The 18,964-nt window shown below is 35.0% G+C and overlaps 2 protein-coding genes across 5 annotated transcripts; both read right to left on the reverse strand.

Moving 5' to 3' along the window:
• Positions 1-5,960: 5,960 nt before the first annotated feature.
• LOC115715113 (ethylene-responsive transcription factor ERF113) lies at positions 5,961-9,445 on the reverse strand. 4 transcript variants are annotated; one of them, XM_030643922.2, is made up of 2 exons: positions 8,619-9,445; positions 5,961-6,817 (listed from the first exon to the last, which is right to left on the reverse strand). In XM_030643922.2, the coding sequence occupies exons 1-2, from the start codon at positions 8,758-8,760 to the stop codon at positions 6,174-6,176; spliced, it is 786 nt and encodes a 261-aa protein (XP_030499782.2). In that variant the 5' UTR covers positions 8,761-9,445; the 3' UTR covers positions 5,961-6,173. The 4 variants fall into 4 exon arrangements, with proteins under 4 accessions (XP_030499782.2, XP_060969281.1, XP_060969283.1 ...); XM_061113298.1 differs by having other exon boundaries at positions 5,961-6,808; positions 8,619-9,332; XM_061113300.1 differs by having other exon boundaries at positions 5,961-6,808; positions 7,214-9,332.
• Positions 9,446-12,384: 2,939 nt separating this feature from the next.
• Positions 12,385-14,602, reverse strand: LOC115714771 (uncharacterized). Its single transcript, XM_030643525.2, has 4 exons — positions 14,153-14,602; positions 13,969-14,082; positions 13,504-13,886; positions 12,385-13,175 (listed from the first exon to the last, which is right to left on the reverse strand). Exons 1-4 carry the CDS (start codon positions 14,411-14,413, stop codon positions 12,779-12,781), a joined length of 1,155 nt encoding a protein of 384 aa, XP_030499385.1. The 5' UTR covers positions 14,414-14,602; the 3' UTR covers positions 12,385-12,778.
• Between the last annotated feature and the right edge of the window lie 4,362 nt (positions 14,603-18,964).

An 18,964-nucleotide genomic window follows, 5' to 3' on the forward strand; every position in this document is an offset into this window, starting at 1 on the left:
AATTCCACTAGAAGACAAAACACTAAGGGGGCAAAAAGACCATTTTGCCCCTCCTCCATAAAATCACATAAATCATACTAAAGGGGTATTTTTGGGAAATTCTAAATTCCCGGCCAATCACGACATTCCCAATGTCTAAAACCCGTCCCCAAACTACTAACATACTAAGTTGTGATTTCTACTGAGCCAAACGCCGAGTTCCAAAATACCGGGCACCGGAAATGCAAAATATGAAAACTACTGAATAACATAACCATGCATTTCTGAATTCCATAAATAACAGTATAATAAATTATTTAAATAGCTATAAATAATTTCATAAATAATCATAAACAACTGCTAATTTCCAAATTAACTAAGCGGGCTTTACAACTATCCCCCCTTAAAAGGATTTCGTCCCCGAAATTTAACCTGAATAACTCTGGATATTGAGCTCTCATATCTGACTCTAGCTCCCATGTGGCTTCTTCCACCTTACTGTTTCTCCAGAGAACCTTGACCAATGCTATGGTCTTATTCCGAAGGACTTTATCCTTTCTATCCAGGATCTGCACTGGCTGTTCCTCATAGGTCATGTCTGGCTGTAGCTTAAGACTCTCATAACTGAGTATATGAGAAGGATCTGAAACGTATTTTCTCAACATCGAGACATGGAATACGTTGTGAACTGCTGATAAAGCTGGAGGCAATGCTAACCGATATGCCACTTGACCTATCTTCTCGAGAATCTCGAAAGGTCCTGTAAATCTAGGGCATAACTTGCCTCTTTTCCCGAAACGTTTAATCCCCTTCATCGGAGATACCCGTAAAAACACATGTTCCCCTACTTGGAACTCAACATCTCTGCGTTTCGGATCTGCGTAACTCTTCTGTCTGCTCTGTGAGGCAAGCATTCTAGCTTTTATCTTCTCTATCGCCTCATTGGTCCGCTGAACTGACTCTGGACCTAGGTATTTCCTTTCCCCTGTCTCATCCCAGTGGATAGGGGATCTACATTTCCTACCGTACAACAGTTCATAGGGAGCCATCCCTATTGTACTCTGATAACTGTTGTTGTAAGAGAATTCTATCAACGGTAGATACTTATTCCATGAGCCTTCAAAGTCCATAACACAGGCTCTCAACATGTCCTCCAATATTTGAATTGTCCTTTCGGACTAACCATCTGTCTGAGGATGGAATGCTGTACTGAATTTTAGCTTTGTACCCATTGCCCGTTGCAAACTTTGCCAAAATTTGGAGGTAAACTTCGGATCCCTGTCCGAGACTATAGTCTTCGGTACCCCCATGAAGTCTTACTATCTCTCTGACGTATAGTTCTGCCAACTGATCCACTGAAAATGTTGTTCTAACCGGCAGAAAATGAGCAAATTTCGTAAATCGATCCACCACTACCCAGATGGAATCAAATAAACCCGTGGTCCTAGGTAACCCGACCACAAAATCCATCGCAATATCCTCCCATTTCCATTCTGGTAGGGTTAAAGGCTGCAACAACCCTGCTGGTCTCTGATGTTCAGCCTTAATCTGTTGACAAATGAGGCATCTCGATACGAATTCTACCAAATTCTTCTTCATACCGCTCCACCAGAAGTACGGTTTCAAATCTTGGTACATCTTGGTGGTGCCAGGATGCAGAGAATACGGGGTAGAATGAGCCTCTTCAAAGATCTCATTTCTAAGTTCCCCGCTGCTCGGAACACAAACCCTGGCTTTATGTAAAAGCATCCCACTGTCTGACACTGAAAAGTCCTTGGCTTGACCAGCCAACACCTCATCTCGGATCTTTACTAACTCCGGATCTGTCATCTGAGCGACTTTTACTCTTTCCAACAGATCAGATTGCAGTGTTAAGTTGTGAAGCTGACCTACCACAAACTCAATGCTGGATCTAACCATATCCTCTGCTAGCTGAGGTGAGATCTGAACCATACTAGCTACTTGCCCGGGACCCTTTTTGAGAAAATCAGATGCAGAAAAGATAAAACTGCAAAATTACAAAAAGTGAGGCCCAAATCCACTTGTATAGGGCCAGCCACTTTTGTAGGAAATTTAAACTGATTTTTTCATTATTTTAATGCCAAATAATTCAAACCTAACCCTAGTGGAATGCTATAAATAGATAGTGAAGGCTTCAGGAAATTTACACTAAAATTTTCTATTTTTCCTTCAGAGAAAAACTTGAGCCTTTCTCTCTCCCTATCTTTAGATGCCACTTCTTCTTTCTCTTCCCTCTTGAATTTTGAAATCCTTAGTGTATGAGTAGTGCCCACACACAGCAAGTGATACCTCAATCATAGTGAGGAAGATCGTGAAGAAAGACTTTCAGCAAGAAGGAGGTTTCCGCATCAAAGATTCAGAGAAAGAGATCCAGGTTCAGATATTGATAATGCTCTGCTACAGAAAGGAATCAAGGGCTAGATATCTGAACGGAAGGAGTCATTATATTCCGCTGCACCCAATGTAAGGTTTCCTAAACTTTATATGTGTTTATTTCATCGTTTTAGAAAGTTCATATTTAGGGTGTTAATCAACATACTTGTGAGTAGATCTAAGATCCTGGTAAAATAATTTCCAACACATAACCATGCATTTCTGAATTCCATAAATAACAGTATAATAAATTATTTAAATAGCTATAAATAATTTCATAAATAATCATAAACAACTGCTAATTTCCAAATTAACTAAGCGGGCTTTACACCGATACTTCAAGCCCCTTAAATTCTTAAGGTTTTCAATTTCTTTCGACAGTCTGACCATTCCCTGAGCATCTACAACGATCTTCATCAATGGGTAAGTCTTAAAATCTCAATTTCTCATTATTTTCTTGAATATGTTATTGATGACTTTAAGTTTTTTCAAGCTTTTTGAAATCTTTAATTCTCACATTGTAATGTAGTCTTTTTTACATTATAATCCACTTTATAGCTTTATGATGCATAATGTATGACTTCTTGATAAAAAAGATTGGATTTTGAACTCCATTTGGATTCTTGGCTCTTCGAGTCACGAAGAACATGAAGAACATTGTTACAATTTTTGAAAATAGAACTTTTGATTCTCAGGAGCCTCTGGCCGGCACACAGGGTCTGTTCGTGACCCTTGCTGGTTCATGATTTTAGTTTACGACCCTAGCCGGTTCATTACTTTGAACCCCATACTTGGTCGGTTCATGGTATGTGGTTTAGTGTCATTAGGTTGGCCGGTTTCTTGTCCATACTTAGTCTTTGTAAGGACTTTGTATGGCTTCTTGAGCCCATTCCACCCTTATCTAGTACTTGATTCCTTTAGGAACTCTGTATGGCATGTCTTAGGTAGAGTCTATCTCGACCAATTGGTGGCCTAAACTCAATGTTTGTTTAATTTTTTACACCTGAATCTTGTACTTTGTTGATTAATGGCTTTGTACATTAGGGTTGTCTAGCTAATACCCTTAAGTTTAGTTGACCCATGTCTTGTCTAAGTCTTTTCATTTTGTCCAGTTGTTCACCTTCCTCTACCTTTTTTACACAGATGAACTCGCGTGACCTTTGGGGAGTTGACAACCAGATTGAAGAAGACTTACTCAGTCTTCTCTATGAAGACCATCATCTAGTCCAGACAACTACGAGCGAATAAGCGGTGAGTTCTATGGTCGGTTCATTGGAACTGAACTAGAGGTGGAGGAAGTTCCTCCCCAAGTCATGGAATCATATTGTCTGAGATGGTGTGCTTGACACGTTGTCCACTGGATGGGCAACTCTTACAGTTAGAAATCTTCCTACAGTTGAGGTTGTTGTTTCCGTCACCAGACACTCTGAGCCATATGTTGTTGGAAGTTATTTTATTAGGATCTATATTTACTAACATGCATATTTGATTATAAATCTATAATCTAACATCCTAAATATGAATTCCCTAAAACAATGAAATAAATACAAAAAAAGTTGTAGAAAATATTACATTAATGGCAGCAAAATTATATGAATCCTTCCGTTCAAATCTCTAACTCTTGATCCAATCTATTGCAGAGTAAGATCAAGATCTGAACCTGGATTCTCCTTCATTTGATAAAAATCTACACAATCTTCCACACTATCTTGAGTATTGCCTTGAATTGTGCGGGCAATTACTCAATTACTATAGGGTTCAAAAATTTTGAGAAGAAGAAGATGATGATGATGAATTTGAATGATAGAAAGAGCTCTCTTTATTTTCTATTTGTCTGACAAAAATAGTCAAAATTAGTTTATGAAAATAAGAGTTATATTATTCTATTTATAGGGTTGCTTTTAGGGTTAGGTTTTGAATTAAAATGAAATTAAAAAAAAAAAATTAGCTTTACTTGACCCATCATGGTCGAACCTTAGTAGGCGTAGTGGATTTCAATTTTACCATTTTATTGAAACTTATCTTTTTTTCTTTTCACAAATTTCATCTTTTTATTCTAACTTTATAAATGTCAATTCTATCTATTTAATAATTATAGTCAACTATCAAATAAAATTATCATTTAATTTATTTATTAATTGGACATTTTAAAGTTTCTTAATTAATAAACAAACTCTGAATTCTCTATTAATTTTTTTTTATTTTTTTATGCATTTTAAATTTTATTATTATTTTTATTTCTATTTAAATTTAAATTTTTATTCTTATATTTTTATTCTTACCAACTAAATACAATATTTAAATAATGAATGAGAAGTATTTCTAAAATGAAATTTGATATTAAGATGTATTTGAACAAGTGCCATATACAACTCAATAGACAAACAGTAGTAGTTGTATGTTGATCATATCATGCATTCCCATCAATTAAGGAATTTCATGAAAAATGGATTGAACGACTATGCCTACAAGAGACTGAGACTTTATTAATGCCTAAATCACAAAAAGTAACAGGTATTGTAATTTGTAAATAAGTGTATAGTCAAAAGTACATAAATCTACTTTGTACCTACATTTGAATTTATTTGTTCGAAAGTATTAAAAATTATATTGGCAACAATTAATTGAAGCGCGCTGTATATATTTTTCACATATTTATTCCCCCAACAAGTTTATACCAAAACAGAATATTGAAGCTATACAAAAAGTGGTAATTCGTGTTCACGTATTAATTATTGTGTGTCGTGTGAGAAGGTAGTAAATGCTAAACTGATCAAATTAATCACCTATTTAGTAATTATGTTCAAAACTAAAACTATATATACGACATGTTTAACCTGTTTTATATATTGGATCTAATTTAATTTGGGATGTTATTATTTTTTTGGAGTTAAGATATCAACTCAAAAATAATTTATTTTATTAGGTCTCCATACATATTTTATAGTACATTTTGATTTCGGGCCTCACGCAATTATTTAACAAATATTGTAGGGTAAGATAAAGTATATAGAGTTTCATCTTAAATTGGAAATGATTGAGTAGTTCATGTATCTTATATATAATAGAGAAATGCTAAAGGGTACCAGTGGTGTCTAGTACCTTCCTATGTGTCAATATCGTTATTGGTACAATTAAGTATCGGGTCCCATATAATTTAATATAATAGTTTTAAGGAGTATCGCTAGCCAATCGCAACGCGTAAGTATAACAAATGACCTTTATCGAAAAATTTGTGGGTGTACATAGAGAAATTTGTGAATTTTTTAAAACTGGTCAAAGATCCTAACACTAAAAACTAACATACATTAGTCGAAAAAGAGTCAAACGAAGGTTAAAAGTGAAGGCAACAAAAGCTTTTTAATAGTTTTAATACTATATTAAAATTTAGGATGAAAGTGAGTGTATTGTATGCATAAAATTACATCTTAAAATCAATTGAAAATGATAGAAATATATATATAGTATTATTTTTCTACACAATACCAATATAGACTATTTCTAATCGAACCGCTAACCAATACGTAATAGATGCTAGATATATATAGAGGGGACTTATTAATAGCAATGCATGCACATCTCTGGCATAACAAAACACACATATATAAAAATAATGATATATAACGCAACAATAAATTTGTTGATGGTTTAAACAATTGCTCAAAAGAAAGATGATGACACCATCATACCAGCTTCAAACTACGTAAAGATAACATAAGATATTATAAATTTATATAAATATATATATATATATATATATGTATATCTGGACCGGTACTAGACTGGACAAACGAAGCTAGCTAGCTGTCAAAGTCTTTGCGATGGTGATCTTCCGGCGGGAGCTGTTTTGGTTGGTGGTCGAACGAGGAGGAGGAAGAAGAAGTGGACAAAAATGATGATGATGAAGAAGAAGATGATGATGAGTAGTAGTAGGGAATAGGTGGTGGAGGATGAATTGGTTGATTAAAAAGGCTTGAAGAGTGGTAATCGAAATCAACATCATTGCTAGAAAGAAGTTGTGCATAGTGGTACAAGTCTCGCCCAAAAGCAGCTTCCGAAGATGGCGGCGGCGGCATTACTGAACCAGCTGCCTGATATTCATGATCATGTTGTGGTGGCGGCCGTACCACGTAAGCGTCGCCACTAAGATAAGCCGAATGGCTGTGTTGTTCTGGCTGGTGCTTGTTGATATTGATCATGTTGTCATCATTACTATTATTTATATTGGTTTGAGTTTGAGAAACTCTTTCAGGGAAGTTAAGCTTAGCTTTGGTGCCTTTGAATTTGAGAGCTGCTTTGTCGTAAGCAAGGGCAGCGTCCTCAGCAGTGTCGAAAGTGCCCAGCCAAACTCTGGCTGCCTTTTTTGGATCTCGTATTTCCGCTGCCCATTTCCCCCACGGCCTTTGTCTCACTCCTCGGTAGTGTCTTCTCCTCACTGCATTTTCTGATCATCATCATCATATATGATTAATCATCAAATTAATTATCAATCAAAAACATGATGATATATATAGTAATTAATTACTTTCAACAAGTATATATGAAGATAGGCTAATATGGGGCACTAATGTCTACATCACGTGTATGCAATTCAACATAAAGTATATATAATATGTGGAATTTAATATCGAATGTGGTATATTTTAATTTAATATTATCAAAGCTAAAAAACAATAATTAATACTTGTGTTTTGGGCTAGCTATACCATAATGATATTGAAGGTCCTAGTAGTCGTACTATACTTGTTAAAGTTTATAATAAGAGATGCATGCATATTGCTTGTGCGCGCGCGCGCACGCACACCCCGCCTAATGTCTACTCACGAATGCATGCACTTACTCATTGATTGTAGAGGGAATATCATCATGAAGTGGGGTGTCGGCGCCCCCATATAATAAGGTTAAGATATATATTAAATCAATAAGATCCATCCATCGAAGTGATATTTAATTAGCATACAACTTATCATTAATGCCTAACTCGGTCCCAACTTTCCAATTAAAGAAAAAAAACACACATATATTGATTAATTAATTGTCTCTTCTGGGCCAGAGGGCCACAGATTCCTTGGCCCCCCTATAACCATCCAATAATAAAAACTCAAACATTCTTCCAAGTACACACATATATATATATATATATATATATTTATATATGCCCAGGTAAGCATGCAGTTATATAGCTCTCTTTATATAAATATATATATATATATAAATAACACATTATAAATATAGTTACTACTCTATAGCTAGGAATAACTCTTTGTTTGTCATACTCAGAATACATATATACTCGATCACAGCACATGAAGTTATTATAATGAAAAGAAACGTTGTGTGGAAAGAAGACATATAATCAAGCAAAGGGGAGGGGTCATTTTCAACATTGAATATGTTAATATATTATTGATTGGAAATTAGGCAAGCGTGTACTTGTGTATATGTATATATATATATAGAGAAATATATATATATATATATATATAATATACTGAAAGCAAAAGATAAGGCCAATAATATTTGTCAAAGTCGCAGAAAAGAGAAAGAAAGAAAGAAAGAAAGGATTGCAAGTTAGATGGAAACTCACGGAAGCTAAGTGAACCCTTTATTCTCTGAATTGATGTTGTGACTAGTTAAAAGTACAAACATATGTCTTAAAAATCTAGTAATTGGAAAAATGTTACATTCACACCAATGTTTATCCATAAGATATTTATATATTTTTATGTCTTAAGATAGATATAAACGGTCCAAAACCAGTAGTGCAACCCCATAACATGTAAACACACACAATCTTTGTTTTATCTCGAAAAAATTGGGGAAAAAACATTATTAGCTGTGAGAGTATCTAGTACTTTATATATAGATATTTACATATAAATATATATAGAGAGTATAGCTAACTAGAGAGAGAGGTCTTTACGGAAAGCCAATTATAGATACATTGAACTTGTCTAATAATAAGATATAATGTAAACACATGTGCAATATAAACAAATTAACACATTGACCCCGCACACAAAGAGTGTTTCAAAATAAATGTATACTATATATTGGATTATTAAAGCTAATACTTCAATAATTTTCCATTAATTAAGAGATCAAGATTCATGAATAGTAGATCGATCCACATCATATATATTATATATCACTTATTAGTGAAAAATTAACATATGGTAACACTACAATCATAGGTATTAGAGTATATATACTAGCTAGTTAATTACTATATGAAGTTTTGGTACCTTGAGGGGATAGTTGATGAGACGATTGGTCAGGTACTATTTCTTGTTTTACAACATCTGCAGATTGAGTTGTTGTTGTAGTAGTAGATTGCACCGAGTAATTATAAGGTTGGTGGGATGTGGTGTAATCAGAAAGGGCCATTGTGGATGATGATAATAAGTAATTATTATGTTCATCAGCTTCTTGTTGAGATGGCCAAGTACAAGAAGAGGGTTCGAAGTAATTAGCTGCAGCATCATATCCATACTCATACGACTCTTTTTCTTTCTCCTCTGATGCTTCTGAAGGAAGTGGCCGCTTCCCATGTCTCCGATCCACTTTTACTATCTTCAGACTATATATATATGTTCGGCTTTGGCTTTGGCTTTGGCTTTGTCCAAATCTTGTGAGATTAAGACATGAAGAGAGAAGAGAGCATGAATAAGTATGGGGATATTGATGATGGTGATGATGAAAGAACAAGGAAGGCTTTGTTTTTGGAGAAAGGGTATGGAGGAGCTGAAAAGGAAGCACTAGAAAAGGAAAAATAGGGTTAGGTAGTGTACCAGGGTTTTTATAATTGCCTTATACCTCCACTCATATATTTCATCTTAATTTACAGAATATATACATTACTTGGTAACTAATATGTATGAGGTGAAAATTAATTAAAGTTTTTTTTTTTTTTCTTTTTTTTTTTATGTTTAAAAGAATATAATGAAAAGTGTGTATATATATATATATATGATATTTGACTTATATAGGGATTGTTGCCCCCGAGTTGAGTGAGTTGCTTTATGCATAGAAGTGTACTACTAGTCTACCACTACTATTGCTCAAATTGCTCCAGTTGAGCAAGTTGGCATGAGAAACTCCTTTATCTTTATATTTATATTAATATATTTAGTTTTTTTTTTTTGAAACACACCACAAAAAATCTTACTTTTAGTTATAACAAAATTTATGATTAAAAAAACAAAAAAGTGTGACTAATTATAAATTATCATTATTGTGTTGTGACTAAAAGGTCCTTGACTAAAAACATTAGTCACAAAAATTATAATTTGTTGAGACTAAATCTCAATTAGTGATAACTTGTAACTAAATACTATACTTTAGTCACAAGTAACTTTTTGTTATGACTAATAGTCACATTTAATCACACAAAAATTATATTGTGACTAAAAGATTATCACTAAAAGTAGTGGTTTTTTGTAGTGACATAATATAAACAGTTTTTCTATGAAAAAGTTATGTGATAAAAACAAATTAATATAGACAATTAATTGATTTGATGGAGATATTAACTGAAATGAACTTTTCTTTTGCATGGAATTACCACTCTACTTCATTGGCTTGTATTCTTGTCATATTGGTGTAATATTTACTTCCATTAAGGGAATGAATGACCATATTACTCTGTGTATATTAATAGTAATAGTAATAGCAAAATAACAAAGGATTCATGAATATTATTATATATTTAATCTGATTTGACCAGAAAGCAAATACGTGGGTGATGCCAGGCCACTTACTAAAAATATATGAGACAACAAATTAGTTCCTCATGTTTGAGTGAGTGCATAGTAATTAGTTTTAAACACCTCTTCTTACAATCCATCAATAGTTGATTAGCATGCATCATCTAATATATAGATGCATATATGGTCTTAATTCACTAATAAAGAATCTATGCACGTACATAAAACAAAACTAATAAAAAAAAAAACGAATGAGTGAGGAGCAATCTGATTCGGGTCCCTGCTTGTGCTTTACTAACATTAACAATAGCATTAACATTAACATTTGCAGGCAAGGCAGACACATCATCATCATCATTTTTGCAAGATAAAAAAGGAAGTTGGCGTTTTGTGAGACTATACCATATAGAAATGCATGCATGTTCCCATCTCAACCGTCCATATCAGAATCATTTCAAATCTCTGACATTTGCTGCCTCTTGTTTAATTTTTGTTGTAATAAACAAATATAAAATGTTCAAAGCAGCATTAAGCAAAAAATAACAGTAAAAGGATGGCCATTGGCCAGGCTCTACTAAATACAAAAAGGAGATAAATAAGATAATCAAGACAAGGCATGGTCTGGTCTGGTCTGGTCTTGTGTTAATAGTTATCGGCCGTCAAATGCCATGTGATCCTTGTCGTCATCCTCATCCTCACGCGTGCACATGCCTCCTCTGCCCCCTCAGCCCCACACTCTCCTCTTTCCCTACCCTACTATACCACCACCACTACTACTACTACTACTTATCTATCTATCAATTTATATATTAATCTTTCTTTCAATCGTCTAGTATGAACAATGGCTTTCTTCTGGATTTTTTTTGTTTTTTTTTTTAAATCTCTACTTAACAAAAACTTAATTTGGAAAGATTTTTGTAAGGGTCTTGACTTAATTAATAATTATTATCAACAAAAAGACAAAATTACATAATACATATGAAATTAAATGAACTATATACATATATTTTACATATAAGGACAAACGTTTCGTGGAACTTGGATTAAATGAAACTGGACATGATTTCCATATTCTATTTTCTTAAATAAATAAAAACAAGGTGAGTGGGTGTATTAATTCAATATGTTAATTTAAGGAATAGTGATAATCATATCAACAATACTACCACCCACCAAGACCATGAGGCCTATTATAGTATAGTATAATATGACTTGTGTGCATAGAAAATAGGTCGGTGGATGTCTGTCCCATTCACCAGAGCCAAGAGTACTTTTTTTTTCTTTTTTCTTTAAAAAAAAAAGGTAATTGAAATGTTTTTCTTTCATTTGGCAGAAAAACTTAGGAAGACAATTATTGTTTATTCCATCACATGCGAGAGGTTCGTGCATATTCAATTTAAGGGATCCCCCAACCTCAAGGGTCCGGAGCTAAAATGTTCAACGTAAGCACATACGATAAGGTCAAATACAATTGGTTGAAACTTCAGGTTGTTAAGAAGAAGATCTCATTGAATTGAATACCAAAAATGATATAATTATTTATACTGATAGAGGGCAAGTAGCAGGCCTTAGGGTCAGTCACTCTGACCTTCAAACCGCCCTCGCTGGGAGTTTGTCGCTGACTTAATAGGCCCCTTCAACGTCACCATTCCCATCACTAATCTAATAAAACATAACACAAATATGTATATTTAATGTTCTCAGGTTTGAATTCAAACTCAAACCCTACCAAGTCAAGGTAGAATAACTACTATTGATGTCCTATTCTCCCTATCTGAAATCATGTTTCCTAAGCTAATTTAATTAGAATTAATGATGTACACACCCAAATTACACCCGTTTTACAAACAATAATGGTGTGTATTTTATTTTAGTTGTAAATATTCTTAAGTAAATACCGTTCAGATTAATTTCCCCTCATGTGTAAAATGTGTGCAATTTGAGTGTTTGTCATTATTACTGATTTTATTCTGATACCCCTAATAATGTTAGGCCTAAGAGGAAAGAGCACATTTTGAGCCTAGAGGTCCATGAGATGAGTCCAGCCCATAAGATGCTGCTGCTACAAAGATTTCATTTTTGTTCTTTGCTTTGCTTGCACTCTAGTTGCTCACCCTCTTCAATTGAATCATGAGTGTGTAGGTGAGGGTGAACAGCATGATGATATGCATCTGCAATTTTTAACACTAAAAATTCTCTAATCTACATAATATTTAGTTACATGTATAATATTCAATGAGTCAACTTAAGACCACTGTAATTGAAATATAAAAACAGGAACCTATAGAGATACAACAACAGGACAAAAGAGAATTCATTCTGGTATAATTTATCTAATCATTAGTTAACATAATCGAACTCTTAGTAAACACCATCAAAGATGTAGATACAGGTATAAAGAACTAAAATCATCAACCACGATGTCTATATGGTCTGTACCACATTTCTTAGGATCACGAGGCCAAAGTTTACATAGGTCATAACTATACACAGTTGCAGCAAGTGTATGCTTACACACAAAAAACAGGTCATGGAAGCTTGAAGTTTGCTTTCCAGCTAGAATAAAAAATGGCTTTGAGCATAGGCATGCCTACCAAGATGTACATAAATGGATGCATGAGGTGTGTGTTGTGTGAATCATACAAGCAAAAAAAAAATAAAAAAGCAATACCAGGTCAGTTATAATATCCAATTTCCACTCAACGGTATGTTGGTGCTGCTCCAACAAATGAAACATGAGAAGGGGCTGCAGCATTTGCCCGAGAACTTCCAGGTAAGAGCCTTTGCAGAGGATCATTATAGATCTGGCTCGGATTATCACGGATTGATGTAGGATAATAAGGTTCGTGAAACACTGGCAACTCAACTTGTCCATGAGCAGGAGGAAGTGATGGTGTGATCGATTGGGGCAAAGAATGCGAGTAGAAAGAAATATGTGAGGTCGTAGTTGGCAAATGTTGACCACCATATTCAGCCACATAATTAGATTTAGGGATATCCTCGTTCTCTCCCTGCTGTGGTAACTGAGGAATTGCGTAGCCACTTGCATATTCTACAGCAGAAGGCCTATGCACCATCTCAAATTCGCGAATATATCTGGTCAAATGGGCGGGACAAAATTAAAAGTTTGTAGATTGGATTAAAACTCCATGGTAAGCTTGAGGCTAAAAGACTATAAATGACAAGAATCAACTTCTTCAATCAAACATAAACCATCAATCCACACACTACCAAGATCAAACAACCCCAAGAAAACTCGTTTAATCCTTAAGTGGGGCAAAATAATAATATTCTTACCTAATCCCCGCCTAGCCCTACAAAATATTTGGAGACTAGAAATTATAATAATCCACATGTCTGACCATTTGAGCTACCCTACAAAGGGGGCAAAAGAATTTTACCAAGATGATAAAAGGGAAATTACCTTAGATATGGATCTTGCAAATTTGAGGAAGAATTTTGAGGCAAGTATGACTCTTGTCTTTGTTGATATAACGCTGCATTATGAGGCAGAGCAGGCTGCTTTATCACGTATCTTTGTTGATGCATTGGAGTTCGAAGGGTTATTTGGGGTACATATTGAGGATGCTTCGGAGGTGCAACTACATGTTCAAGTCTATTATCAGCAGGTATTTGGGACTGAGGAACGTGGTGCACTGCAACCCCAGGTAAGCGAGGCGGAGTGGTTAGTTGGTGGTGGAAGTGGAACCTTTCTTGGGGTGTTGCCGCATTGGAAAGAAATGGTGGCCCATTATAAGTAGGTGGTATCGAATGAAGAGGGGGGAACAATGAGATGAGAGCATTCACCTTCATTGAATTGAATTGAGAAAGAAATAAACTCAATTAATAATAATGATAAACGAGATTACAAATCAAGTAGTAGCTTTACCTGTGCACTACTAAGTAGTTGTTTAAACCTTGAACCCTGGTAATTGTCAATAATTGCAGCTTTGAAAACCCTCTCGGGAAGAGGTAAACATTCCTTGAAAATCTTGAACTTGACCTAAACAAACGAACAAGGAATCAAAACAAAACCGACCCTTAAAGAAGAAGACGAAGAAGAGGGGAGGTACCTGGGCAGGGAATTTTCCATGAAAGGCAGTGGGTTCCAAGTTGAGAGCACCAACTGAAGTGGCCTCGTAGACACCATAAAGAAGCTTCACATCAAAGTCGTAAAGAAAAAGCTTGGCACCGGCTTTAATCTGAAGGACTGCTAGTTGTTGAGCCATGGGTAGCCCGAAAACACGGTAAAGAAAGCATTGGGGTTTGGTCGAGCCATTGCACATGAATATGAAACCACATTTTTCTTCTTCTTCTTCTTCTGATTTCTTCATTTTCTTACTACTGATTCTCTTGAGCGTAAGAGTTCCCAAATCAAATCAAATCAAAATTAGGGCACGTAAACAAAACAACTAAAACTAACTTTTGCTGTGACACGCATACCAAATATCTCCACAGTGATCCAATTAAAAGAGTCACCTGCCCTTACTACCAGGATTCATTTTTATTATTTTATGGGTAAATGGCGTAAAACCTCTAAAATTTTTATTTAGTTTCACTTAATCCCAAACTTAAATTTAATCGGTAAAATTCTCAATACTCCTATTCTGTTAGTAATTTAATATTTTTGTCCATTTTAAGTGTTAAGTATCATGTTGGATTGGACACAGTGTACACGTGACACAATTTTATTGGTGCACCTAAAAAATTATTTAAGAAAATAAAAAAATTAAAAAAAATTATAAATAAAAATATATTTTTTTCTTTCTTTTTTTCCTTTCTTTCTTTTTCTTTTTCTTTTATTTTTCTTTTCTTTCTTTTAGGAGTGTTCATAAAAACCGAAAAACCGAAACCGACCATCAAACCGACCAGACCGTAATCGAATTTTCAGTTCCACGTCATCACCAAATTTGGCGGTCGATTTCGGTTTCGGCTTTTTTGACATGGCACTCGATTTCAGTTTTTGAAATAAAAAAAATAATTTAACCAAAAAACCGTCAAAACCGCCAAAAACCGCCAAAAACTGCCAAAAACCGCCTAAAACCGCCAAACCGAAAACTGCCAAAAACCGTACGGTCGGTTTTATACGGCTATAATTTCTAAACAGTCAGTTACGGTTTTCGTAAAATAAAAACCGTAACCAACCGGTCGGTTATAAAATTGTAAAAACCGACCATAACCGACCGATTTTCACCCCTATACTTTCTTTTTCTTTTCCTTTTTCTTTCGTCTGTTCATAACATCACCACCACCATCACCATCCACAGACCTAATCACCACCACCACCACCAACGACCACCATCAATACAGGTACCAAAACCACCACTACTCACCAACACCATCACTGTAACTTATTTTCAAACACAAATCACACAGAAATAAAATTTAAACAAAACCCAATCTAACAAACACACATATATACATATGAAGCTCCAAACCCAAATCTGAAAATACCTAAAAGAAAATTAAACAAACCCATATCACATAAACTCAAACAAATAAATACATGCATCTCAAATCCATGGTAGAAACAAAGTAACAAACCGAGATTGAAAAAAAAAATCTCAGATCCAAAAACGAACCTACATCTATCAATACTGGAGCCATTGATCCCGTTCGTCGGTGCTTCCCACGGAGAAGAATAGGAGCGAGAAAAGACGAAGAAGACGAAGGAGAAATCCAAAACGGGAGAGAGAAAGGGTGTGTGATGTGATCTAGAGAGAGAAATGAGGGTGCGATGGGATCAACGAGTTTTGTAACCGGCGAGGTCATCCATGGGCTCCGGTTGAGCCACGGAGGTAGCCCATTGCAGCCATGTTAAGAGGACCGAGCCAAACACGAGAGAGAAAGAGGAGAAAGTGAGCGAGAGAGAGAACAGACGGTGGTCTAGTTCGGTGGTTTAGGCGGTGGTCTGGGCGGAGGAACAACAATGTCTTCTCTGGCTTTTTTTTGTCGATGGTTGCTTCTGCATAATAGAGAGAGAGAGAGAGAGAGAGAGAGAGAGAGAGAGAGAGAGAGAGAGAGAGAGAGAGAGAGAGAGAGAGAGAGAGAGAGAATCGTGCGAAGATGAAAAAGAAAGAAAAGAAACAAAAAAAGAAAGAAAAAAGAAAAAGAAACAAAGGAAAAACAGAAAGAAAAAAAAAAGAAAATTATTTTTTTATTTATAATTTTTTTTAATTTTAAATTAATTTTATTTTAATTTTTATTTTTTTTAAATAATTTTTTACGTTGACCAATAAAATTGTGTCATGTATACACTGTGTCTAGTCCAACATGACACTTAACACCTAAAATAGACGAAAATATTAAATTGCTAACAAAATAGAAGTATTGGGGGTTTTACCGCCCAAATTTAGGTTTTGGGGTTAAGTGAAACCAAAATAAAAAAAAATTGGGGATTTTGCCGCCATTTACCCTTATTTTAAAGGTAGATAATTACACTTTCCTATTATAATTTTTTATTTAATCTCTACATCCAAAATTTATATTTTTAAAAAATATTTCGAATAGTTTAAAATATCAAAAGTAGAATTTATATATTCTAATTTATTACTCGTATTTAAAAAACTTTAATTTATTTTCGGTATTGTAAGTTATTTGAAATTTTTTAAAAATTTACAAAGATGATGTTGTGAGTATAGTAAACGATGCTATGAAAAAAAAATGAAAATTCACAATGGTATATACATAATTTTGAAATGAGTTAGAAAGGAGAGTAAAAATCCTTTGTTGACGCTGAAAAGTGGTCAACACCAGCTCGCTAGATTGGCGAGATGAATAATGAGTTTAAGTAAAAAAAAAAAAAATAGAGAGACACACACAATTTATAGTAGTTTACTCTCCATGTCGCGATAGTAATGGAACTAAGTATTTAAGCTCTATATTCTAGAGAGAGAAATTAGAGAAAAATGCTATGACTTTGTGGGTAGTTTTCTAAATATAAAAAATGAACTAAGGAGCTCTTCTTTTATAGGTGGAGACCCACAAAAATAGGGGATAATAATTTAAAATATGAAAGAAAAAAAATCTAAATTGGCGAATTTTGACCATAGATGATGATCTAACGATCAAAATTAACTTATGAGGCTGATAGTCATTGTTCGATGCCCGGCAGGACCTGTTGCGGGTAACCCGGAGCTTATTTTCGTAACTCCCTTAAGGGTAAAATTTGAGGTCAATAACTTCAAAATTGTGATTGAAGTGTGAGACATTACCGATAAAGCATTGAAATAGCTTTAAAATGCAAGTTGAATTGCACTAATCAAATCAATATTGAGTACGCTATGAATGTTTTACTAAAGGCAGTTCACAACTCAATGCCCTGGTTGACATCCAGCGCCTAGGTTGACATATGATGTCAACCTCGACGATGGGTAACTGAAAAAAAAAAAAAAAAAAAAAAAACAAAACAAAACTTTCAAGGGATGTAACTTTTGATGCCTAAGTGATATTTTGACATCACTTAGCCTAATTCTGTGTTCTGGCAAAGCTGGTCACCAATTCTTAGAGATGTTGTTGTTTTGCAGAAATGAGAGACTCAAAACTCTTCATTTTGAGTGATTTTCCCATGTTGGAAATGAGAAACGCGAAGTTGGATGTTATTGTAAAAAATTAGACGGACGGTCAAAACGAAATCAGAATCGGATAAGCTCATAGCACTAGGCCATTTGTCAACCTGCTTGTTGGGTACTGATTTTGGAGCTTCCAAGATGTTGTTTTGATACTTCCAAGGTTATAGAACTTGAGGACAAGGTCTCCTACACTATTTTTGACCATTTTGGATTCAATGGTCAAATTAGATTTGACATTTGAGTGATCGAAACCAGCGAACTAGGTTGCTTGTTAACCAAGGCATTGGGCTCTGTTTCTAGGGTCTTGAGAATGTGGGTTTCTCCCTGAGTTTGCTTGAACTTCATTACTTTTTATGACGAAAAAATGCCTGTAACACTTTTTCAAGAACTTGGTTGGAAACAACCTAGGTTGACAATATGTCAACGTGGGTGCTAGGCCCAATGCCAGGTATCAACCTAGGTGCTGGGTCCCCCTTCTGTTGTTTGGAAGTTTCTTTTGGCTCCCAAAAATAGTTAAATCTTAATCTCTGCTGAAAAATAGAGAAGATTCTTAGAAGAGTTCTTGGAAAACATCATTAAAATCGACCCAAGTTAACAAAATGTCAACCTTGGCATTGGGCCTTACTTCTGGCACCCAAGAAGTTCAGTTTCTTCCATGAAAGTACCTATTTCCCTATTTTGATGAAGAGAATGATGATGAAAAATTTGGATCGTTGATCTGATACGTAGAAGTTGCTTAAATTGACAAATTGTCAACCTAGGGACTGGGTGCCGAGGCACCGGGTGCTCCGGGTGCTCAAAAATGATCTTTCTCCGAATTTGATTTTGATGCCTCAAATATGTTTGTGGTATGTCTAGTTCATGTCCCAATAAAAAATATGACCCAGTTTCTCTAAGACGGTCCCGAAAACTGAAACCCTAGTTGAGGATGTCAACTTGGGCATTGGGTAAAACCCTAGGAGCCCAGGTTAACTTCTGGGGTGCAGGTTCATGTAATATTAGCTCCTAGGACCTGGATTTTATTGCTCCATGTCATCATGGTACAAAATACTGAAAGATAGTTAGTTGGAAATGAGTTATCGAAATCTAAAATTCTATTTTGGAGTTTTCGAAGCCAGCTTGGGCGTAGAGCTAGGGACCCCTCCTAGGTCGATTTGTTATGACTCGGGACACTCAACTGTGGGATGTCATCATTCTTTCCACATGTCAAACATTGATATCCATGTCATCAAGTCTACTTTTGGTGTAAATATTTGCCCCCCAAGTTAACTTTACACTTGTGTGAGGTTTACTTATTGACGTGAACTAAGCTCG

The sequence above is a fragment of the Cannabis sativa genome, chromosome 4 (genome assembly GCF_029168945.1).
Source record: "Cannabis sativa cultivar Pink pepper isolate KNU-18-1 chromosome 4, ASM2916894v1, whole genome shotgun sequence".
In the NCBI taxonomy this organism is placed as follows: domain Eukaryota; kingdom Viridiplantae; phylum Streptophyta; class Magnoliopsida; order Rosales; family Cannabaceae; genus Cannabis; species Cannabis sativa.

Excerpts from the sequence above, each read along its gene's own strand:
- LOC115715113 (XM_030643922.2), bottom strand. The coding sequence starts at position 8,760 with ATGGCCCTTTCTGATTACACCACATCCCACCAACCTTATAATTACTCG. Across the intron at positions 6,818-8,618 it reads TCATCAACTATCCCCTCAAG|AAAATGCAGTGAGGAGAAGA; the intron begins GTACCAAAACTT and ends GATGATGATCAG.
- LOC115714771 (XM_030643525.2), bottom strand. The coding sequence starts at position 14,413 with ATGAAGAAATCAGAAGAAGAAGAAGAAGAAAAATGTGGTTTCATATTC. Across the intron at positions 13,887-13,968 it reads AACTACTTAGTAGTGCACAG|GTGAATGCTCTCATCTCATT; the intron begins GTAAAGCTACTA and ends AATTCAATGAAG. Across the intron at positions 13,176-13,503 it reads TTGCAAGATCCATATCTAAG|ATATATTCGCGAATTTGAGA; the intron begins GTAATTTCCCTT and ends CCATTTGACCAG.